Here is a 25,855-nt window from a genome sequence, read left to right as displayed (position 1 = left end):
GGAAAGACTTAAAAACGTTAACTTACCCTCCCATCTATATTAAACCAAAAATCTAAGTGCTTATTATACAGTATATACACCAGTGCTTTCTTCTTCTCTTGAAATGGCATGTAAATCCAATTCATTGTTAATGAGCAGACTGTCAGAGTTTGCGGGGAAGCAAAGAGAGAAGGAAAGCTTTACTCCAGAGAGTGTGCAGTGCACTTACTTATTTCTATTATTGTGCAAATTATTTTTGTAACAAAGTATTTTCATTTCTGGGCTTACAAAAAAAAATAATGAATCTTCCCTTGCTCCCCAACTCTCTCTCCTGTATTAGTACGAGTTTGTCAAATGGAATAAATTGCAGCTGAGGAACAAGAAACTGCATCTATTTTCATGGGATTTTATTTGTGTTATACTTCAACACTTTAAGTGCATTTAATAATTTCAACAATAAAAAGAAGAAGTTCATGTTTATTGATCATGAGAGGTATTTGAAGTAATTTTTTTCCTTAGAATAGTTGAGTTTAAAAAGTATTTGTAGCTTTTATACAAGCAAGCACCAAGACCGTGCATTTTTCAGAATCCAAAACAGAGACCAGCCCCTACAATCCCAGCTTCTCACTCTACAAGCTTGCAAGAAAATTGGCGTGAATTTAACACCCAGGAGAAGTTTTTCTCAGCAGAGATTCCTCAAGACTCAATATTTTCATTCACACTTTATATTGAGGTTCCACATGCAGGTTAACCCTCCAGAAAGGGTTAACAAATGATGAATGCATGGGATGAGCCAGTTATATACAGATCAGGAGCTGAATATGCGAGATTGCAAATAAGACCTGCAAGTTGGCATTTTTATATATATATATATATGTTTTACAATGAAACTTTACATCTGATTTGTAATATATAATTGGCCTTGATGCTGCTAATGATTATTTTAAGGATAGTAAAACTGAATTGCCTTGCTCACAGCCACAAGGAGAGTCTAGGTAGTCACTTTTGCTGGTGAAAGAATGCCTGTAACTTGGCTGCTTACAATTCCTATATTGCCTTGAGTAATCTCTTTGAGGAAGATCCCTGGCCAGCCCGTCCCCTCGACAGCAGCCACACACTACGGCCAGGGTGCAGGAAAGGGTATGAGGCAAGGGACCCAGCTGGGCTGCCAGGTACAGATTTCTCCATACCACAAACCGAGGTCAGGGTGGGGGAAGCCTTGGTGCCAAGCACGGCTCGAAGCATTGCCTTCTGCTCTGTGTTATGAACCTCATAACTTCTGCCTGTGTGTCAGCTAGTACCAGCCAGTTTACATTTGGGTTGATTTTAGGCTTGAAATACGGTGCGCAAGTCTACCCTAAGGGTGACTTAGATCCCAACCTTCTCAAAAACAGCTGCTGGCCGAGTTGGACAGATGCCTGCCACGCCATCCCAAAGGAGGTCCCCTGGGTCCTGCTTAGGTGCAAGGACAGACTCAAACCAAAGAGATTCACATGGAGATTCAGAAGAAATAAGATGCAAACAGGAAAGCTTTGTTTTAATTTTCCAAAGAGTAGCAGACGACAAACTCCCCACCGGCCTCCTTCAGTTTCGCTAGTAAACTTATAAATATGCCATTTAACTAACATGATTTGCAGGTTTTCAGCTTGAGGGTGATTTTATAGTAAATTAAACATCCAGCTCCCGTGTACTGTACATCTTAAAAATGCAGATTTCACAAAGAATGCTCAGAGTACAGAAAACATATTGATATGATGACGTGCTCTGCATTCACTGCTCTTAGTCAGTGCTGATCAGTGTTGAAGCTTAAGAAAATTGCTATTCTTTTTTTGGCTAGGGGCCCAGCATAAAAAACATTTAAAGGGACAATTGTCAGGATCAAAATGACATGTTTTCACTCCATCTGATAGAACATCTGATATTATTAGGCTGAAAGAATTTTTAATGATATATTCTCATGCAGAGAAAGGAATGCTTTTTCACCTCCGTAAGACTTGCTGTCTGGATTTGTTTCCGCATTTTTGGTCAGCCACTTCTCTCCTTTCTTGCTAAAATGAATTCTTACCTGCCATGCAGGCATGGTTTGAGAATCAAATAGACTGCAAGAAGTATGGGTCAAACGTATTTAGAGGTTAGCAAACTTCCCTTTTGATCAGCCAAGCCTGCTGATTTGCCTGTGCGTGTTGGGTTGCTCCCATAGACTGTAAAATGAGGAGCCCAATGTTAAACACACACGACCCAACAAAGCGTCGAGATCGGGAAAGTCACTACCTGCTGCTGGTTGGAGAAAGGATGGCAGTCTAAAGCCATCTTGCCTAACGTTAGACATCTACAGTTTAGGTGTCCAGTTTTAGTCTCAGCTAAAATGTTACCAATTGGCTGCTGCCAATGCCAAGAGATGAGCTCCTCCAAAGAGTGACTGATCGCACCTCTCCCAGCGAGACGGGATGGCTTGTTTCATGGGAGTCTCTCCCCTGCTACTGGCAGTAGATAGGGCTGTTACCTTCCAGCCAACTCCCAAAACTTGGTCATCATGATAACACATAGATGTCCTGAGCTCCAGCTGTAGGGACAGGAGGAATAAATGAGCTCTGAGGGACTGGACAAAGCTTGGGAGCTGTGAGTGCTTTGGGCGAGCACAAGGGTCAGCACCTGTGTGCACATATCTCATGAGCATTTCACTGCTGCTTGATAATTCTCTCTCCCACACTAGGGCTAGGTGTCAATAATTCAAAATCCAGAAAATTAATGACATTTTTTTGGTGAGTGTTTGATATCATTATTTCTGAACCTTGCTCACAGGCCTAGTTGTACTTTCCGGTGGTTTTGCACCTCTCTGGAGGCATGAAGTACATACAACCATCCGTAAGGAGCTAGTAGGATGGGGTGGCTGAGTACCCCTCATTGATGGAGCAGAAATAGCCAGAAGGTCACAGTGAACAAGGCCTGAAGTTCTAGTTATATGAAGGAGGGTGTGGAACTGCACAGTATCTTGATTAACTAATTACGGGGTTCACCTCTAATCCATCCAAACACATTACAAACACAGGTTAGCTATGCTGCCAGGGCAGTTAGTGCGACACATCCAGTGCTAAGCCTCCTTTGGGGATTTGGGGTGGAAATCTTTTGCCTGAATGCAGGAACCCTGTGTGACGAGGTGCCACATCTGTTTTAAAATGAGACGAGTTGTTCTCGTAACTCCATCGAGACTAGCTCTGCAATCACTAGCATGGGTGCCGAGGTACCGTGTTTGAATCCAGAGGGCTACGTTAGCCATCAAAGGTTATCTGAGATTAAGTCTGCCTCTGCTGGGGGGGGCTTTTTTCAAACCGAGCCTCTTGCCTTCTGACAGCATTACATCCAACTTGCAGAATAACATCCTGAAGGGTCTAATTTTTTAGGTTTACTCAATTTGCTTCAGTAATGAGCATTTCTTGCAGGCTGTATTAGATCGCTTGTGCTAACCCAGGAGAATAAAGGAGTAGAGATTATTTTCTCTATGCTACAAAAGAATTAAACCTTGTAATAATAATGGGAAATCTCCCTGAAGATTCAGCAAACTTTCCTCTTCTCTCTTCTAAACCCCAAAAATTCTGTCCTGAAAAATCACAATTATAGACCTTTATTATACATTTTTGAGGAGTCCAGTCAGTTAAAGAGTGCATTTTCCATCCAGAAGTTGCCTTCTCTTTTGAGCAAATCAAGAAATAGTTAATTATGTATAATTTTTTTTTTTCATCCAGAAGGAAAGGGGGGAAAACAGACTTTTTATCCCTATTTGTAAGCCTGTGAAAAACCCTTGCATACAATCTGTCAGTCACACCTGGATCCGGAGCTGCCTGCATTAATTATCAACTTTTCTATGTGTTAGTGCTAACATATGGCATTTAATTACTCCCTCCAAATCGGCAACGTTGTGCCACTCAGAATTTCAAAATTATTTCTTCAAGTTTTCACTAATAAAATAAATAAAAATAAATTATAAGATCACTCAGCTACACCCCCCCTCCTTTTTTTTAAATAGAGAATTTTGTCATTTTCCCTGAAGTGGTGATGCTTTGATCCATTTAAGAGCATAGTGTCCTCAAGATATGTGCCTGAAAGTATTGACTGTATTCAAATCCTGATCCAAGAAACATTTAAGTATTTGCTAAATTGTAGCATGTTGACGGCCACAGACAACTTAGAATCAAGCATGTGCTTATGTGCTTTTTGGCATTAGAGTGCAGGAACCCCCTTTGTTTGAAAAACGGAAAATATCCTTAAATGGACAAATACTGTGAGTAATTAACAGTCAAAATGAATCTAGCAATGGTAGAGCCTTCAAATTCTTGAAACCATGCTTTTCTGGCAGGTAATTCCTAAGCAAAACTTTGTAGATAGGTTAAAATCACCACCTAGCTAAAGGTGGTCAGACTAGACCTAGTGGGTGATCAGAACAGGACACACCACAAAATTCATCCTCTGAAAATCTTTCAGGGATGTTACATTTCTCAACAATAAAAGTCTTTTCAGAATCCTCCCAGGTAGACAAATTAATTAGATCTAAAGGCAAGTATTTCCTCCTTAACTCTAGCTGCTAAGAACTCGGTAGAAGAAATGAAGCTTTGTTTCATCTGCACGAGCAGAGAGATGACACAGACACATGAGCTCTTGTATGCAGGGAAGGAACGAAGATGATTGCATAGTTCTATCAGCCTCCCAGTTCCTACCCAGAAGAAAACAGATCTTCAGGTTGCTCATAAAGTCCTAATCCTGCGGAAGTGCCCAGGCACTTAGTCAAATGTATACAGGACGTGCCTCTTCCATACCCATCTCCCAGTTTCCATGAGGTGAGCTTGGCCTTTTGTGCCAAGGGACAGATTTCTGAAGTGATGCCTACATCTAAAGACAGGAACAGTGATGGGAAGGAGGAGCATTTCATCCTGGTACTCCTGGGCTTGGATGCTCATTCAAACCTTTTTGCAAGGACTCAAGATGGGGAGGGGACATCTTATCGCACAGCAAATACTGTTGTTTGAAAACCTCTAAGATGAATGAGGGGACCTCTCCTTCCTCCCTGTGGAACTTGAACAGGTCTCAAGCCTTCACAAACGTGTGCAAGATCAGAAGAATTGTAATGAGTGGTCAACCTCTCCTACATATCTTTCCACAAGTTATCTGGAAATTTTGACCAAGAGAATTTCTTTAACCTCTCTGAAACTTGAGAAACGCCACTACTTATAAAATGTTGTGGGATCCTCCCACTACTCATAAATCAAAGGGTTTCAAGCATTCCTCAAAAGCTCAAACACCACGGATCATGAAAACCAAGATGCCTTGGCATACTTGCTTTCTTTTCCCCTTTGAACTTACCAATCTGGTTGAAGAGGTACAGTTTACAATTTGCTGTTGGCACAGATAATATACCTCCTCAGATGGATAGCCTGAAGCATATGGGAAACACGTGCCAAACAGGCCTTCACAGCCCCCATGCTGCTGTTCTTTCTCTTTTTGGCTCTCCAAGCTGCTTGCAAACTCTCACCTCCTCCATGGATCCCACGCCTACGCCCCATCTTTCCAAGGACCTGTACCATTGTTACCATCATCATGGTATTAGTTCACCTTCTGTTTCCCCAGTGATTAGAAAAGAAGAGTTCACCACCCCCAGAACATGCCTACCAGAAGTATCTACACCCTTCAGGAACCTAAATTTTAAAAGGTATTTAAATTGACAATTGCAACCTCTGATCTGTCAATGTTTGTTCCCCAAAAAACAAAGTCAGGCAAGAAAAAAAGCAAAAAAAAAAAAAAAAAGTCAATCCCTCATAGTTTTCATTATAGGGATAGGTGCAAGAGAATACTCTGAAGATTACAAGTATTCCCACAGTGCAGACAGAAGTATCATGCAGATAATCCCATTCTAACAGCAGCAGCGAGGAGCTAACCTACCCTGCTTTCCAAGCAGGTGCTATGTACAGAGCAAGACAGAATTTGCACAATTCCCCATAGCGCTTTGCCAATACGTTCAATCTCCTTTAGGAAGAAAAACTTCAGGCAATTAACAAGTAACTCATTGGGAGTCTATTTTGGCCCATTGCCTCTTATTTTTCTACTTTGCCAAGGAACTTGAGGTGAAATTTATCTTCGAAAGAACCACACGTAGAGGCTATACTTAGTTCAGAGGGTCCAGGCCAATGTTCCTGTACCTAAGGGAAAATTTTGCCCGCTGCAAGCACAATAAATACTAGGGAGGGGAGTTTGGATTCCAACAGCAGAATTCTCCTTGACTACAGTGGTGCTTGAAAAGTTTGGTCCTCCTGCCCATGCAGGCACCTTGGCCTCTCTTCTGAGCATTCAAAGAAAGCAACAAATCATGGCTAAAACTCAACCCAACAGAGAGAATATCACTCCCTTACAAATGGGTGATGGCTCAAATTTCCTGCACTTGTGGCCAGTTTTGTTTTGAAAGTTGTCATAACAGGAAAGCTAGCATAATGTGAAGTTTTAATTTCCTTCCAAACTTTATAATCCTTGGAGAAGCCTGAAAATGGGATGCACTACAATTAGCAAAAAAGAAGCCTTAAAAAAGCCTTGTGGAGAGATTTAGAGCCCAATCATAATTTACATTTGCAGGTATGTAGATCTCTAAGTGCACGGCTTCTGCCCTGATTACTAATTAATGAGGTGCAAAGATGCCTGTTGGAGGAACCAGCTCTGATTATGTGGGCCTTATGGGAAAATGAAGCTCTTGCAATCTAAGAAGGCAGATGATATCTTTAACATATATTTTAGAAAATTACAGGAACAAATCAAGGGGCAAAATATACACATGTATATATTTTTAAAGAATCACAGACAGCCAGGCTGCGTTACCATCCGATTATCTTATTTCCTTGAATATACAAATCTGGCATGTTTAATAGATTTAGCATGCCATCTATTTTGCATGTCATATACATCCACTTAGGCAGTACCCTAGTATTCTGAATGGATATTACTGTCATTATAGCATTCATTTTACAATCGTTGAGAGGAATAAGTATACAGAGAGCTGCAAGGTGGGTTTCCCAGTTCAGAACCAAGCGTATAATTAAAACCTAAATTTGGCTCAGATTCAGAATAGCATCATTCTATAAAAAGGAAGTTTAGGCAAATGTTTAAGGCCCATCAGCTGCTCACATGGTTTGTTAACCTGGGAATGTTTTTTGTTTCTTTTCTTTTTTTTTTCTTTTTGCCATTAAATTTTCATCTCCATCTTATCAATAGCAGGTGCTCCTGCATCACCTCGCTGCTAGGAGAACACAAGGGGAAGACGGATGTAGCAAGGTAGACCGTGACATACAGCAGGTACAAGGAAGGCCCTTTTTCAAAACATTTCCTTCTTTCTTTAAAGCTGAGGATAAGTGGGAGGTCAGAGCAGGTCAAGAGCTTCCCCAACATGTCAGATGTAGGGCAACTACCTCATATCGTTTTCACCACACAAGGAGTAAAGCAAAAACTATCACAATATTCTGTTTGCTTTAGTTTAGAGAGAATCACAGTTAAGTAAAAATAAATTAAACACATACCATTTGACTTTTCACTATCTGCGGGTTTCATCTGAATAGGATGATGCATCTAAAAACAAAAATGAAAGAGAGTAAGGCAGGTTGGATAGTCATAAAAATCAAGAAACATGTTTTTAATGAAGGGCTTAAAGGATACGTGATTAATATTAAACATGTTGAAATGATATAAATTCAAAATAACACTATATTATAGGCTTTTAAGAAAAAATAAAATGGTAAAGGAGCATTTTATAACCAGGAAGATTAAAAAAAAATAGATCATTGGGCCCACAGGACTCATATAAAACTTTAATTTGCTGTATCTAGTTTCAGAAGACCTCTAAAGTTACAGCCCTCATTAGTTTATGGCATGCTTGGTTTCTGTTTTACCAACTTTTTTTCCTTGAGCTCAACCACTGCCAAAACTGAGATGGAATTTTCAAGTAATTTAAGAGCTAGCAAGCATTTCAAACATACTCAGAGGAGCTGAGTTTGACAAATGAACTTTGCTTGTAATTAAAAAAACATGTGCTGATTCTTTCAGGACTGAAGAGGAAGAGACTTATGCTTCCTATAATAGCTTCCTATAACTGTTTAGTATCTCATCTTTTTTTTTTTTTTTTTTTTTAAGAACACATTATGCATTCATTCATAAAGCTTCCATGACAACACGGCACAATTCTGGCTTCCATAAAAACTCCTAATACTTTTTTCTTTTCACCCTCTTCCTCTATTCAAGTCCCTCTTACTGCAAAAGAAACCAATCCCTGTGTGCAGCACGCTATGCTGAACAGCACATGGCATCCTACCTTGGCACACTCAGTATGGTGTGTCCTCAGCTTTTATTACTAAATGATGCCCCCCCCCGCCCCTCCGAATTGTTGATAACTCTGACAAAATTTTTTACGAACAGTGTTTTCTGTTGTTTCAGGAATAGCAACACCACAACAGTTGAGCTTCTGATCAGAATGTGTGGCATTTCCACTGGACGTTGGCTATAGCCGGCCCTATGTCCACTATGATGGATTCAGGGAAATTTTCTTACACCTCAAAAGCCTTCAGAACTGACCTCACATTGAGTTTCAATGTGGGAGACGTTTCAGCCTGCAAAAAACCCCACTTGTCTTTCATCAGGCTCTGCAAAATTGCTGGGATTTGACTGTACAAACCTTCCGGCAGCAGCCGGGCCACTGCCTTTTCTCTCCTCAGCAATTCCTCACCACTTCACGTGAGCATGTAAAAAAATCTATGCTCTTTTTGCTTTTGTATCATTTTTCAGTACAGCAGAGCCAAGTATTGCCTGAAAATGTCAGAGGCAATTCCATTTTTTTAACAAAAGACTATTGTGGCAAACTTTGGGAAACAAAAACAGCTGAGCAGGAGAGAACATCCATGCACTCATATCAAATGTGCTTTCAAAGCAGCACAGAAAACCAAATCTGCATTGCTTTTGGTGGAGTCACTTAACCTCCAGGGACACAGTTGCTAGATTCTTTAGAAAATATAAAATATTGCTGTGAATGTTTCCCTAAGACTTACTCAAAGTCCAGAATGCTCCCTGGCCCTGCAAATCAATGCATTCCTTGTACTGCTTGCAAAACTCCCCAATGTGCCCTAAGGAAAAGGCAAAGCCACAAGGTGGATGTAGTCACCAGGATGCATAAATTTGCTTCAATTTTAACAATTCTGTTCTCTTTGAATCATTTGTTTCCCAAATGGACTTTAATAGCCCAGCACTTGTCTGCCACCACTCTTATTCGATCTAATTTATAGAAAAAAGGGAACTTGTATTGTACTCTATCTTCTTTAACTAGTATTTAACATTTATCCTGGCATCAACAATACATAGGGCACTGCAGGAGACTTCAAATTCACGGGAATGTGATGCAGCACGTCCACAGTAAGCAAAAAGTGAAAGAAGAAAAAAGGTGTAACTTGTTCCATGAGCCCGTTGCAGGTATTGACGTCTCTGCGGAGCAACAGAGTGGTGAGAAAATAGAGGAAAGAAAAATCAGTATTGTAAATTTGGGAATATGCAGGTTATAGAAGAAAAACCCAATGCAAACCCAGACCTTACGTAGACAGAGGATCTATCGCTCTTTCTAGCTGCATTTATATGCCCCTAAGTGGAGATACTTTGAATAAAGGCAATTCTAACAACGTTGAAAACCTTTCACTTTTCAAACTGCCTGAACCAGAGAAGCCAACTTTAGACCAAATTGATGTGAAGAAGTTATCTTTGCAGCCCCGACGGTCACAATATAAAGATCAGCGTTACCTGACAAACACAGTTACCACATCAGAAATCATCCTCTTCTGTTATGCATAATTACCCCAAGTTCATTAAGTCAGTAATCTGTTTTGTTGGCAAAGCAAGAGGCAAGATTTAACAAGATGCTTCAACTGGGTTTTGACTTGATTTCAAAGGTTCCTGCTAAAAACCCTATGGTCCAAATTCTCTTCACACCAGCAAGCCGAAGTCAGGAGTGATGCTGTAGTGCTTAACAAAATTATATCGGTGCAAAACTAATAAAAGATTCAGATCAGGCCTGGAGGGTTTAAACCACAGAATACCCATGGTAAAACGGATGAGATACACAAACATGGCTTCAGCAAAGAGGAAGGTGGAAAAATACGTTACTGACAGTTTCCTAACATGAGAGGGCTCGTGTTGAAGCTTGTTTAACCCTGACCATCACCAATTGATACGTTAACAACCTTTAACACTAGATTCAATAAAACATGCCATTTATAACCTGAAATGGGTTTTACAGAGTCACTGGTTCGCATCTCATTATTAAACTCATTGCTGACCTCTAGAGACAACTGCCGTGACAATACATATTATAAGCCCTCTACCCATAAAATATTTAAAAGTAAGTGCAAAAAAGAAAAGAAAAGAAAAGAAAAGAATGAGTCTCAAAGAAGTGTGCAGTGAATAAGAAAATTAAAGGGGCAGAGACAAAGGCTAAATAGGTACTATCCTTTCACTCTGCGATGAGCAAAAAAGAAAATAATCTGTGCATTTTATATCTTGCTTGTATAACTGCAGGCTATAAAATAATAAAATAGCTGTGCTTTCCGAGGCCCTCCAAAAGATTATAGATGATATAAACCTGTTTCAAATTAGATGCCACCCACTAGAATCATGTCATCTACTGAAATGAAGGATTTCATGTCTTATCAGAAAGCTGTTATTGTAGCTATACATCACAAAGCCATACACTTATGGATCTCAAGGTAAGTGATTTCTCAGTATGTCATGTTGTCACACAGAAAAACAGGAAACATTTTCTTCTGTGCTTGAAGAAAGCTTTGCTTATAAAAATACAGTATTTACGAACGCACAGTTGCAATTAATAAATAGGCAAGAGTGAGAAAAGTAACTGCAGTAAATAATTTATAGACATTAACATCATCCTGTGCTCAGAACCTATAGTAAAAGAAAACAACACAACTCTCAAGCAAGTTCTTTCTGAGTGTGGGCAGCTTCCCGCAGCAAGCACCACGCATGGGGATATTGAAACCGGACTGGAGAACAGGCTGTAAGGAATAACCTCTCCTTGGCAATATTTGAGAGAGCTCTACAGGAGGCAGTTGTGCAGTCAGTAACGGCACGACCTACCTTTCCTAGAAGCGCTCTCTACTCATGGGTCTCCAAACACACCATCACCACTGTTTACAACCGAGAGCAGGCAAATGCCTGTTGCCCAAGGTTGTGCGGTGCCTTGTGGCAGCGCTGGCAGCAAAGCAGAGGCTCCATCCGCTGCCTGCGCTGTCGCGGAGGCCGTGCAAAGCCCGAGGCCAAGCACGTCACCGCTTCTCCTTGGGCACATCCCAAGCTGATATGGTCCACAGGAACCAAAAAGGAAAAGACACAGTTGTCAAACGTGCAATCCTGAAAATCCCCCTGAAATCAGTGGGAATCTGGCCGCCAGCTATGTCGAGGGCAGCAGCAGGACTGAGCCGTGGCCTAGAATTACAATTGACTAGTTACATTTTTTTTTCCCCTTTTTCCTGAGTACATCCCACCGTATGTAAATATAACTTCAATAGAGAAAAAAACACAGCAGAGCAACCCAAAAACCTCTCAAAGGCACGTATCTTCTCCAGCTTTAGAGCCTCAAAGTCATCTTTTCGACAATAATAACGCTACCTATTTACATTCTTGTCAAAGCCATGTGACATCTGCATGGGAGAAAACAAGCCGGCTAAGAGTCTATTTCTGGCAAAAATATTGCAAGGAAATTAGATTAACCTGGGTGGAATTCTATCTGGGAATTTGGAGTCTGTCGTGGTGATTAAGTCATCATTTCTGTCAGATTACTCTAATCGGCTGTCAAATACGATTCCACAACCCCATCTGTAACTTGGCATCCTCGTTATTCAGTCGATGTTACCTTCTGTATACAAAACAAACACCAAACAAGGAGGTGTGTGCAGCCTAGCATTTAGCAGAGTCATTAGCTGTGATTACTATTGTGTGCTTGCACATTGCACGAGGAGATCAGCTTACGGCTTGTTTTATTCAGTCGGGGGATGCTTCAAATCAGGTGTAATCTTAAGCCCGGAGCGCTAGGGGTGAATGGGGAAGAACTGTCTCCAGGCATGGCCGAGCATGGGATTGGCACGCTCTGAGTCACCACCGCATCACCAGCAATTGCTTAAATCTCATTTCAGAGTTGTTAGCATATTTGGTGGAAAGGCTTTTGGGCACCTGCTTTCCATCCATTTTCTGAAGAGAAATGGGCACTCAGATGTCCTAGGTAGGCTAAAAACTTCCTGCAAGCTGTAATTTCTGCGAGTGAAGCAAGGTTCGTATGCTGAGGCAGTCGACACTCTAAATGATCTGTATCGGCTGGTTTAATAAGAGGTTATTTTGTTATATATATGAGTATGTTTGTCTTACAGAGGACTTTGGTGATTAAAAAGCAGGAAATGCCTTTCAGTGGAGATGAAGGAGCTGATGGGCTCGATTTGCTGCAGCTGTGTTGAGTCTGTGAAATTCGGGTGCCCTCAGCACCTCTGAAACTCTGGCCATGTAATTAGACTATGAAAGATCATTATTTTATGGTCCATTGCAAAAACACCTTCACACGCAATTACTATATCTATTAGCAGCTTTTATTCTCCGTTCCTGCCACTGCAGACTGCACGTGCCTCGCTCCCGTCATTCCTTGTGCCTTGAGGAAAGAAAACCACTCATCAAGAAAGGATCCCGAATGCATGTAAACCTGCCAATGCCATCACCCAGCTCAGTACGTCAGTCAAAGACCACCTCCTAAAAGTCCTCTAAAGTTAAGCACAATGTGACTTTACACCACGGGAGTTTAGTGGATGTGTGTGGAGGACGTTATCCATGACTCCTCACTCCTTACCATTCCTCTCATCATCTTTCTACAACCCTTTAAAGCCATCATCAGATTTCTAGAGCTCTTAGCCCTCTTTAGACCTGTCCCCCTTCTCTCTTCCCTGCCATCTGCCATGGCTATAAGTTTCTAGCCATGCTTCAGCTCAGTTTGTCTCTTACCTGTCACCCTCGCAGACCGCATTGCGGGGAAACACAACACAAAATTGAGCTAAACCTTCCCCCAAGCAAAGGGTAAATTTGAAGAACTTGGGTTACTTGGGTAACATCCAAACCAAACAAACTGCAATAAGATTAAATGATGACAGCTTGCATGTATCTTGTCATTTCTAGCACTTCGGGACTTGCTTCTTGCTAGCATCAATCATTGTTGAAGCCAAAGGGGACTTCCTTCACGTTTTGTACATCTCAGAATTGTAAAATGGCAGGAGAGAATGTGGGAGAGAGAAGAAGAGATGTCAGACCTTAATAAAATCCTAATATTCTTCTTGGGGGAAGGATTATAAATCTATAGACTTTTTGGAACCAATATGAAAACCAAAGAGGAAGAAAATATTAAGGAGCAGCAGGGACAGGCTAAGGTCACGGGAGAAGAAAAGCACCTAAAGAGGCACCAGCATGAAAAACTGTGGGAAAAATTTATGTTCTTTGCCTAACTCTGGTCTGGGAATGAATTTAAAGTTTTCTCCAAGCTCCTGATCCAATTAGTGAGTGCAGCTTAATTAAGACCAGTAGTCCAAGGAAAAGAAGAACCCAAATCTCTACCTGCCAGGTTCCTGAACACCTTCACCCAGTCTGGAATTCAGGAAGGCATGTATTGGCCTACCAAAAGACTGGGGAGAAAACGGTCCACAAGCACCAGAGAATTAAATGACTTCCAGTGTCTTCAGAGATCATTGTTTTTCTGGATTATTACATGCAGACACCTCTACATACACGCCCCAGCCCCTCGTTTCAGCTCTTAGCTCCCAAGTTTTTCGGTAGGATCTTTTTGAAGGAGGTCTTGAACATATTTCTAACATCACTTCAATGCCAACTGGTTTTGCTTTTTTAAACCCTTGTGACTCACAAGTAATACAAGTTTCCCAGAAGTGAGAGAGGTGTATTTTCCTATCGAAGAGAACTGTTTAGAACGACTTCTCTAGGGTCAAACTAACTTGAATTACACAGTCAATATCTGGCTACAGCTTCATGCAACTTCTCCGGCAACCAGGGACAGTCTCTGAGGCCAAATAAATACTATTGAATAAAAGAGACAAGGGATCGCTCTCTGGCTCTTAAGAGAAGCGGTGTGGCACAGCTTGCATTTACATGGCTATACTTCTCCTTCCTCTCAAAACAAGATGCCCTTGTCCATACTGCCTAGTGGGAACAGTGTCTAGCCCATGTTATTCCCCCAAATATGCCCACACACCAGGCAGGAAAGTGCTAACCGGCACCGAGACCAATGCCGTGGTCCTGCTTGCTTTACTGGCACAGGCAGAGCTTTGGATTCCCAGTATTCGTTTAAGTAATTTACCTTAGTTTATTCACAGGTAAAAGGAGCATACACGTGCATCCATCACATAGACTCTCACAAATAAATGCAAAGCAGTAGCTGGAACTGCCTGAGTGATGGCATAGCCAGAAGATTGTTTGCTGTCATCCTTTCATAAATCCCGATTTAAGGGATTTAAACCGTGTTAGGTATTCATACAATTTTAGTAGAAGAAGAATGTGGTCTGTTACTTGGCCTCCTAGATTACTGTCAGACATATATATATATATGCATATTTTGGAGACAGAGTGAGAGGGAGAGAAGGAGGGAGGGAAGGAGGAAGGGAGAGAAGCAGGAGAAAATGAATATTGCTGGTGGGTGCCAAATATAGTTCATGCGGTAATGCATAACATCATTATTTTCTATTTAGAGCACAGAAACAAGCATATAGCTTGCTTAAAACAAGTTGTTTCTTTTACCAGAGAACACTAAAACTGCTGAAATTCTATGACTTTTGGAAGCTTTCCAACTCAGTCATTTGCAATCCACTACATTCTGTGTTTTAAATTCAAGTTAAATTGAACATTAGCTCAAGAGACTAAAAACAATGCTGCGCTTTAAAATAATAATAATAATATTCTAGCGATCCCTTCCACAGTCACCCCCGCATCCTGCTGTTCCTCCTGTGCATTTACTAATTAGGCTATAACACTCGGGCTCCTTTAAAAGTTGTACCGTCAGATAGAAATGAAAAAGTTGGTGGTCTTAGGAGTGACAACTTCACTTCCTAATGTACAAATAACTACTGTTGCTCTGTTAGCAGTTCTACTCCATTTATTTAATTCCTTCATTTCTTACCACCCACACAAATGGCAACAACTGCAGGACACATGCGAGCCAAACGGAGTGAAGATAAGGAAGGGGAGGTATGACCAAAATTTCTCTCTTCAAAATTACATGGAAACCAAAGTGATTAACTATCTTTTCTTCAAACAAATGAGCCTTTACAGAACCTATTCAATCCTAAAAATAGACATTAAGTGGGATTCTATATCTTGTTGGGAATAATGCCTTGGGGATATTCTGTATCATCCATGCTTAAAAAGCAAACCCATTAGACATCTGAGCAAAACGCCAGATATTATTTTAACAGCAAGAGTTATCCATCTCATCTGCAGCGGCAATAACTTTTGTTGACATTTTGCCAATTGAAGTTTGCATGCCAACGGTTTTTTTTCCCCCTTTGCATTAAAACGATAAGGCACAGAAAGATAACAGAAGTCTCTCCGTGACATTAATTGACTGAGTTTTAACACCCATTCAAAGTAACTGCGAGGAGCAAAAATTACTGCCCACGTTTCCGAGTGGAAAACGAAGCGCAGTGAAGCAGCGATCTGCCCAGCGTCACGCAGGGAGGCACTGCGTGGCCCCGAACGACTGTCCAAAGGGAGGCAGCCGAGCTGTCCGCACCGCGGCAGAGCCTGAGCTCCTCACGCTCTAACCCATTTCTCCTCCTAACCCCACAGCGAGGTGCTTACTGCTGCTATCTCTTTTTAGGAGAAAGGAAGACGATGAGGGAAAAAAGGCACAGAGGCTATACATGATTCATCTGGAGTTATTCCACAACCAAAGCCAAGTCTTTCAAGCCAAAATCTCGTGGTTTTATCACCAGGTATAGCTAAGGCATTAATGAGCAAGTGTATTCCACACAAGCTTTTTTTTTTTTACTGTATTACTCCCTAGATACCCTTCTCAAGAGGTAATGTAAGAACCTGAAGCAGTGATCCAGGATAGCTGGAGGAACCAAATGCCAGCCAAGCTGTCGTGGGTTTGGGATCTCAGCTAATAACTAATGCAGCCTTGCGCTGCATCGGGTGGACTTGCACAGCGTGATCTAAGATGCCAGGACTCAGTTCCCAGCATGACACAAGCCTTACAGTCAATGTCTCACTCGACATGACTCAAGTGTTCTGAAGCCGTACTTTCTTCCATCTCCCTAGTTGGGCGTTGGCTTCCAGAAGTCAACAGGAGGTTGAGACTTAAAAAGGAGTACTTTTCCTTCAAATCTAAGAGCACCACTCCTCTCCACTCCCCCATATTAATGTTTGGAAAACAGAACGAAAGCAAAGCCAAAACACACTAGCTATTACCTCATCTTCTATGAAGTCTTCCCAGCTCCCATGGGAATGAAACAGAGGTCCCTTAACCATCCCAGAAGGGGAAAGCAGCACAGCGGACGCTTGTGCTTCCTTGAGTGGTCTGCAGAGGCATATTGCACATTTCTTCTCCTAGCAAAAGTCAAATCCCCTGCTTAGGAAGCACTGACTCCTGACAGCATGCTCAGGAAAGTTTGCCCTTCTCATTTATGACTTCAGGATCTTTGAAGACTCAAGACAATGTTCCCATCTTAAAAAAACCCTCTCCTGCTGCCAAATGGAAATCTGCAAGTAGCTCAGGCTGTGGGCACCATTTTAGGATGCTAATGTTTGAGCCTGGGCCACAGGAAACTCCTCCCTTTCCACATAAATCCCCCTGATTCCACATGAACATCTATGATAACTTTTAGAAATTTATCAAGAAAACAAAGCAATCCTCTACCCCCTTCTCCTCCTCCCCCAAAAACACAATCCCAAACAAAACCAAAATAAATTCTCTTTTAGGCTACTGATGACCGTGAAGAAATTTAGTTTAAATGAAAGGTTTTTAAAAACATGTAATGGCTTTTGTAATGCAAAACACAAACTCGGCTGTGACTGAGGGCACGGCTACCAGGATATTAAATGCTCATTTTGCAGAAGTTTTATTTTAAGATTTACGTTGTTCTGTGCTTGCATGTACTGTCTCCTTTGTGAACTATGCTCTGGGAAAACACCATGTGATTATGCTCAGCAATATCCTCTACCTTTGCCAAGCTGAAATTCAGAATAACCCTTTAAAGGGAATGACCAGTGACAGCAACATTTCAGAAAGGCAAGAAAGCATAGTCAGGGTCCTCTGTTTCTTTCACAACGTTATCTCATCTACACTTATCTTCTCCATTTTTGGCTTTCATTCAATAAGAGAGAAACCAGCCTCGACCACTCCCTCAGGTTCACATCACAGGTTTTGCTGTTCATTTACTAAGTGGATCTTCTGCCTGACTTTCTGCAGCATGGAAGGTCACCTTGATCCAACAACGCCCTTGGTCTCCTCTTCTGACAGAAACTAGAGTCTATTGTTGGGTACAAAACTCCAATTCTATGCTATGGGACTTTTATTTTTTTATGTAAAGCTTTTTAAAAGTTTTTGTTGGAAAGCTTTCATATTTGCATTAAAATGTACCAGCAAGAACATCTTATAGCTAAAAAGTGTGATTGAGGTAAGTCTAAAATAAGCTCAAAAAGCATCAAAATTATAACTTCTATCGAAATTCTACCTTTTAAATTAGAGCAAAGGGTACAATTTATAGAAACAGTTGGCACTGATGATGTGGGGCTGCTGCCATTTTCGCTTAGCAAAGGTGCAGAGCAGTTCTGCGTCCAGAATACATGTCTTGATTCACAATTCCCACCTCTCCAGCAGTCAGTCAGGCAGTCAAATTCCTCCCTGTTACCAAACACAGACTAATCCAGATTTCTTCAAAGGTCAGATATGAGCCCCAAACTACTTCTCAACACGCATGCCTCTCTAAATATTGCAGTGAATAGGCAAAGCATTCAGGTAGAAAAGGGGTTTTGAATGAAGATGTCAAAAATCCTACTGTCCTGACTGAGATCAGCTGGGCTAAGTAGTACAGTTTTATTGTTTAACCAGCAGAGCCATAATATTTTACGCAAAATGAGGATATGGCTCATAAATTCTATTTAAGCTCTCCATGAGCTGAAGTTACAGGAATTTTCCACAACTATCCAGTATCAGCATCCAAATAAAAGCTCTCAGTGTTATGCCAATACTCTGCAGTGGTGAAATAATCTGGCTGTGGAGAGAGAATGAAAAAAGATAGCTCGATATTTGATCCATCTATGAAAACAGAATGTTACTGCAGTCTCCAGCCACAAGCCTACACAAACACACACTGTCCACACGAAAATATGAACATCTAGTTGTCTATACATAAATTACAAACAGCAGTAAGAATCACATTAAGTAACCATGTAATTTTTAACCACCCTTTGTGTGAACTCATTCTGTTTAATTTTTTAGCATCTCTCTAGCTAATGTATTTTGCCAGTGCTTTCTTTGGGATAAGGAAAGTATTTTTTATTCATCCTAAACATCCAGTATACATTTCTAATGCTAATCTTAAGGAATTCTAATGTATTTAAATATTTCCCTCAATAGGTGCTTGAGAAGTTAAACAAACAAAAAAATACATGGGCAACATTAGCAGAAACATATATTTTTGAAGAATGAGTCAGTTCCAGCTGGCTCTGGTATTTGGACCGAGCTGTGATTAAGCTTTCATTAGTAAAAGGGACAGTATCAGGAACAGTAAGGCCAAAATCAACCTGCCTCCACCCATTTGCAAAGCTCTGAACTAGCATCAGACCCCAAATATGAAGCTTAATGCATTTTTCCAGAGATTGGGCCCCTTGATCCCCTTGAAAAAAGCACCAACGTGCTTCATCTAGTGACTGTAAATGGCAGTATGTGAAAAGCTGTTTTCCCTTACATGTTGCTATTCTACTCAATTAGAAGTTTTCTCTGCATTGTGCCCCATGAGTAACATCTTTATGCGCAACTTGCCTAAAGGTCAAAGAAATCTCTTTGCAGAGATGGCTTCAGGTGAAACAGCTGGAGGCCATGGAGAGCTATCACGAAGGTCCTCTGATAAAACCAACTGAGCTCAAAGCTCTTCCATCATTCATCCTCCTTGCTCCAAAGGTAGCATTTGGAGCTACTGGGGAGTCTTGAACTCCAGGTTTCTTGGCGTATGCTATTTTTTCTGAGCAGGGCTAATGCAGCCTGAGGGCTGTTGCAGCTTCGGTGAAGCTAGCAGAGGGCAATGAAAGCACAGGGGAAGACGGCATGGGTGCAGAAAAGAAATTTTCACCGAGTCACACCCTCTATTTTTGGCTCTCATGTCAACAGGGAGGAAGACAAGTGCCAGACATGAGAGCTGTTAGCTATCAGGCTACTTTTAAACTGGGATAAATCCATGTCATTCTTTGCAAAATGAATAGGGTCACAAGAGGCAAGGGACACGCCTGCCTCAGCAACCCTCAGAGCCCCCCAGACACAAGCATATAAGCACAGCATTTAAACTGACTCTAGCTCTTACCAACATATTTCTTTTTGGTTAATCATATATTTTTGTACAAATAGAAGGATTCTATATTCACACAAGCATAGCAGTTTCTTTCACTTCTTAGCAACTGCAGAAATGAGAGATGAAAAAATCCAGTAGCTCATCTCGAATGACTTAATGCCAATACAGGATTACTGCCTATCATATATTTTCTAATTCTTTCCTACCCCAAATGTCCCTAAGGATTGGTATTTAACTTTGTTTCTTTTAGAAGATTATTCTAATTGGACAGATACTGTTTTTTTCCTGATACTTGATCTAAGTTTTATTTCACCTCTTATGACAGTGAATCCTCAATTCTGTGTACAATCAAAAATAATTCCCATTTGTCACTGCCATTTGGGCAGTACTGGGCCCTGGAGGAAATAAATGCACCATCTACATCCATGCTGCTGTGGATGCTTGACAAGGTACTCCCGCAACAGCATTTATCCTCTCTGTATTCCTCGCAATATTTGAAATGAACATACTGTATAATAACACAGCACATTTTCCTCTAAGGTATTGTCATGAATTGGCCACAAAATAATATTAGTTGCTGCCTGGCGGATACTTGCTCAAGTGATGGTCTAGAACACAAACTCCCTTCAATCATTTGAGCCATTCACAGTTGAATGGAAATATAAAGGTATCACGTACCTCGCATCTCTGCATGAGGCTGTAATCCCATTGAGAGATCCTGGCAGCAGTAAGGAACACTAGAGTGTTTTGTTTATTTTCACGGCGGAATTACAAGCTTCACTTATGGAGGTACCTGACTTTCAGTTCTTAGTTTAAAACTAATCTTATCCTCTGATTAGCGTCTTATTTCCCACAATCTTATTTTCTTCAACCCAGAATCCTATGTTCTCTGTCTTGAAATCAATGATAAGGCTCTATTCATACTTTCTTAAAGATCGTTACAGACTTCCAATTATTCCTTTCAGACATGAGCTGCTTTTTTTCTTTCTTTCTCTGTTTTTTTCCCTGTGTTTCTCCTTCAGAAGAGAAAATTTCCACTCGCTGCAACTTGTAATGGTTGCAAGTGGGATTGGGTGCGCATTCCCAGAATGAATGACAGAGGCAATGTATTAATGAGATTCCCTGATACATTGCAAATTCCATTTGCAAAGAAGCAAAGTTGCTTATTCTAACCCCTGCTTGCGTATCCCCCCCTCCTGCAACGGGAGATAGCCCATCTCTGAGTTACAATAGGGCTAGAGCTGGGATTGACTGCAGACTGCTTTAATGCCACTCTTAATGACAACTTGTGAAGATTAGGAAGTTGTCAGAATCAGATATCAGCAAAAGCTCCAGCTTGCTTTGTGAAGTCAGTCTGAATTAATTAATGGGTAGCTTTCCTTTGATATTGCTTTGATATTTGGCTGCAGCTGGATAAAAATCAACCACAAAGGAAGCTACATTTTGTTTACCACTGCTTAAGACTGTTTAGTTCAATGGGTTTTTTTCTTTTGCAGTTTTTGGTTTTTTAACATCCCTGGCACAAGGCAATAGAGATAGGCTTTCGCTAATAAATGGAGTTATGGTGGCATGTTTTTCAATGACTGCTTCTCTCCGCTCCTGGAGATACTCAGGCTACATTCTAGGAGCAAAGCCATTACTGATTTCAGCAAAGCTGCAAGTGAAAAGATGGACCGTTCCAAAAGTAAGACAAACATGAGCCTTGCCCACTCTGGTACTGCTTTTCCCATTAAGTTATTTAACACTTTAATGATATTTGCTCTCTGTTTTAGAGGGTGCTGATCACTTGCTCCATACACTGACAGCCTGAAATATAAGCTCTGCAACTAGGGGTTCTTCCTTAACCTCTCGGGGTGGGAATTCACAGCCCATTTTAGTGTCTCTAAAGGTTTTGGATGTCTACCATGACAATCAGATGAACACATCTGTACCCCAAGGAGATGCTTGCACCCAAACGAATCCCTAAGTATTTCTAGCAGCCCCAGTGACCCTGCTGGCAAGAGGAGAAAGGATTGCTCTGCACACCACAGGGGAAGAGCAGAGAAAGAAGTGGCCCTTCCCTTCCAACTAAACTGATGAAGATGATAATTTCTTCCAGAGAACGAGCAAAAAATCAATTATCTCTCTGGGTCTGCAAAGAGTATTTTTAATTAGGCAGAATATAATTGCCCAAAGTGTGTTATTAGAGCAGGAGGCTCCATCAAGCCACCCAGTTTCACCTGGTTTTCCAGGACATATTATGGGGTTTCTAATGACCACAGATAAGACAGAACTTATGTTTTCTCTCTTATCATGTATGTTGTCACGTACAACAGCACAATGCATCTAAACTGCATGGTTCATTACCCGATTAAGATGGGAGAAAGCTAGCTAGGGATGCCTCAGCTTCCCAGCACCACCATGGGAGAACAAACGCTAAAGAAGACAACATTGCATCCCTTCGATAGCGATGCGCAGAGCCACAGACCACACAGCAGAGGTCTTTGAAAGAAGCAGCACAGCTCACAGGGTTGGACACAATGGCAGAAGGATGCTGAACAAACAATCTCTCTGTCATAAACATGCCATGAAGCCCAGGCTCTTTAGTCACAACATAACTCAGATCCATGGGTGTGAAACATTGCTATCGAGGCAGGTAAATGGCATCCAAGGGCATCTCTAATGATATTACTTCCTGATGCCTGCAACATTGTTTATGATTTGCCTTTCTAATTTCACTGTTGTAGGAGTAGTCAGACAGCTAGGAAGGCTCCCTGAACTAGTTTTTCATTACAAAGACAACTTTAATAGCGTGTGTCATGGTGCTAATGAGGCTGACTGAAGCACCTGTACTTTCTGTTCCGGATAACAGAAAACAGCTAACACCAGCAGGAGGATAAATAGCTGTTTAAGAGAGTGCCTGTGCTATTATCCTTAGCTAAGCATCCCACCTAAATCTTGGTGAGCTCTGCAATACCCTGGAGTACTCCAGTGATAGCCTCTCAATTTTGTTCAGTTTTCCGTTCCGAAGTGCACAGCAAAAGGTTCTCCAGTCAGTGATTTTTGGGTACCCAGCTTGAAAGTGATATCCTGTGAACAGATCCTCCAGCCTCGCTGAATAAGATGTTCCAAGTTGGACATTAAATTCTGGAGATATTTTGCAAAGTGATGACCTCAACTATCCAGACTTATGGAAATCGGAGGTAAAGCCCAGTGTCACACGCCAGAACAGTTTGGCCTTTTGGGGATGGGCTTCACATTAGGGAATTTCTCTGAGGTTAAGCCACTATTATGCGTTACTTAGTTTCCATCCCAACATTATTATACTGCGAAGCTGCACAAAAAAAAAATCCTGAACTATTCCAAAAGAGCTATCTAAAAAAGCTAGCGTGCATCTAACTGCATTTGCAGCTGGGCTAATGTGCTCTTGCTTCTCAGCAGATATGCTACACCAGGGAAAAGCAACAATCTGATATGAATGTCTAGGATCTGAAACAGCTCACTGATGCCCATACCCTGTGCAGCTCTGCACCCTCCTGACATAGCCCAGGGGTTAGGCTGGGGCATCACCCCCCCGAGTAAGGCAGCTCAAGGTTTAGCCTCCTTCTCCCAGTGCTTCAGGTCGATGGATCTTCCTGCACCTCCCTGTTCTTGGAGAGTATCTTCCAAATGTTTGAAGCTTTTCCAAATAATAAAAATACTTACTAGAGCATGGACTCATCCAGATATCACAATTCTTGAGTCACTGCCCTCAGTACTAGGCAACCAAGTGAATTTACTTCCTTTCTCTCAACCCCACGAGAGTTTAATACTTTCATACACAGTGGAACAGCTTCAAGAGGAGAAACAGTGATCTCCAATCTCAACTAAGTCCAGTGGTGAAGGCTGTTAGGTCAGTTCAAGTTAAATCCTTAGAACAAACAAGCCAGAGAGGACACGAACAGCATTGTCCTGCATGCCAGAAAGCTATCCTAATGATCAGGCTGTACGGGAAGGTGAATCTGGCCCCCATCCCTCATTGAGAAAAAGGGACAATATAATTATGAATTAAATGTTTTGCTCAATTTAGAGAAGCTATTTTCACTTAGTCAGTATTCCTCTCTCCCTACACCTGCACAACACTCATCGTTCTGCCATTAAGCTGCAAGTTTAGCTACTTACAGGGATTTCGTTAGGCTCCTAAGTCACTTATTACTGTTTTATGAATTCAGGGCTGGTGATCCATTCTGTGTTTCACAGTAATGGTAGATGCAAACCCAACCTTTCTACCGAGGTACCTGAAGTTAGTGCAAATACTGATTTTTCATTTAAGTGGCAAAGCCAGTGCAACTTTTTTGGAGGGGTAGAGGTGGAAGGGGTGTATTTGCGTCATAAAAAATCACTTCTTCTGAGCTGGACAAAATGGATCATTAAGTGGTTCCGTTTGCATAGTATTTTAAAGGAGGAAATGGGCCAGATTCACTTTCTCAACATCATTCAATGTCTTATAGCTCAGTTCCTAGGAACAGGCACTCCCTGGGAATTCTCCGCTTTCCCATCTGGTTATTTTTATCATTTAAACAGTTCTAAACTTTTTGGATCCTTCATTAAACAGCATTTGGCCATGCTATATGAATTAGTTTAATTTGTCATCATAAATCAATCACTCCAATCCCTTAACTAACTTAATTGCTCTTTGAATCCCTTCCTGTTTGTCAAAATCTCTCAAAGTCACTGATATCTCATATTCAGGCTATTATTCAAGTCATATTGGATGATTACCTTTTTATTACAGGTAATTTTTACATAATGTTCACACAGTACTGACAACTCATAAGGCCTAAAGCAGAGAAGGGAACTGGATATTAAAACACTACTCCAGAAAGGAGCGTGCCAGGATATTCATTAGAAATGAGCAGAGCTCATGATGTAAAGTGAAAATCAGAAATATATTTGGGTTTTTGCTTCTTGTTGGACAAATGGTATTTTATCAGAAAGTGAACGTGGATTCATAGTAAGTCGTCATGGGCGCCTGCATTTTGAAACAGATTATTCTGAAGGTTAAATAACCTGCTAAACCGATTCAGCGCAGCGCTGAGATTTCTCTCCCACATTACAGCCCGTTAAGCCCTGTGCACCTGGAGGGGCCGTAGCGCTGCCTTGCCGATACATGCGGTACCCACACCGTGGCACGCAGCAAGACCAAGGGTGTTTTACACTCCACGGGAAACCTGAGCTGGTCTGCGGGGGCGAGGGAAAGCCTCAAAGCGGACTGGCGTCGTGCTGATGACTGTCAGCCTGGTGTAGGGCAGAACAAACGCTACTGTGAACAGGCGCCGAAAGAGAAGAATAAGTTCCTCCTTAAAAACGAGTTTTTCATATTCTACACCCCTGAATGGACCCTGAGGTTTCCTTACAGCCAGTGCAGAATACTTGGGGGGAAGTTCCCTATAAGGCAGTCCCGTTTCCCTATCATGTAAACGGCATTTAATAAAACCAGTAGTGATTCTTACAAGGTAAAAACTGACAAATCTTTCCCTCAACAACATCTGGCAAAAAAGGAAGCCATTAATATTTTACAAGACAGTTAGATCCTACAAACTCCACCTTGCTTTAAAATGTTAAGAGCTTTCTCAAAAACTGTATTTCTCCATTGTTAAACCCTTAATTAAATTGATTCATACAGCTAATGTCCTAATTTCATGCCAGAACTTCAATACAAAGGGTTTGCTGCTACTTGGAATATGTATATCCCACTTGAAATAAGAACCACGTAAACCATTTAGACTGTTAAAAGCATAGGAGTGCTGAGACCTAAATCAATGTGAGCTGTTAATTATTTCTGTGATAACCTTAGCTATGAGGATATATGCAAAAATATACATAGAGGCAACAAATAATCATTGCCATGTCAGACGAATCTAACTTCAAATACATAACAACAACTCCACAGAGTTTTAGGTGTAGATTTTACAAACAGATTCCCATCGATTCCTGACCTCAAATAGCTTCTGCATGGGATTAAAGGTGTATTTATTCAGCTATTGGGCTCCAAGAATTTGACCACCATATAGTGCTCTTGTGTTACCTATCTGCCCTTAGCTCTTGCCAGGAAATCCTACCCAATTTACTAGTTAGCAAAACAGAGCACATTCTGTTTTTAAACTAATGCATGTTAAACTAAAACAAACAAAAAATGTCAGTGCCACCAAGGCAGCTAAAGCAGTCCCTGCATACAGCTCTTCAAGGTTTGCCCTCTATACAGATGCCAGTTTTCACTAAGCAGCAAATTAGAG

The 25,855-nt window shown here is 41.2% G+C and overlaps 1 protein-coding gene across 8 annotated transcripts in view; it reads right to left on the bottom strand.

Moving 5' to 3' along the window:
- The window catches only part of CELF2 (CUGBP Elav-like family member 2), a 382,430-nt gene that overhangs the window by 70,976 nt on the left and 285,599 nt on the right, over nt 1–25,855 (bottom strand). For all 8 annotated transcript variants that reach the window (XM_075521314.1, XM_075521643.1, XM_075521155.1 and 5 more), the window contains one exon: nt 7,530–7,578. In XM_075521314.1, coding sequence (XP_075377429.1) covers nt 7,530–7,578 — 49 coding nt within the window. The remainder of the gene's footprint in view (nt 1–7,529; nt 7,579–25,855) is intronic.

This window comes from Mycteria americana, chromosome 1 (assembly GCF_035582795.1).
Source record: "Mycteria americana isolate JAX WOST 10 ecotype Jacksonville Zoo and Gardens chromosome 1, USCA_MyAme_1.0, whole genome shotgun sequence".
Lineage (NCBI taxonomy): Eukaryota > Metazoa > Chordata > Aves > Ciconiiformes > Ciconiidae > Mycteria > Mycteria americana.
Note: the sequence above shows the minus strand (reverse complement) of the source record. Positions and strands in the feature narration are given on the sequence as shown.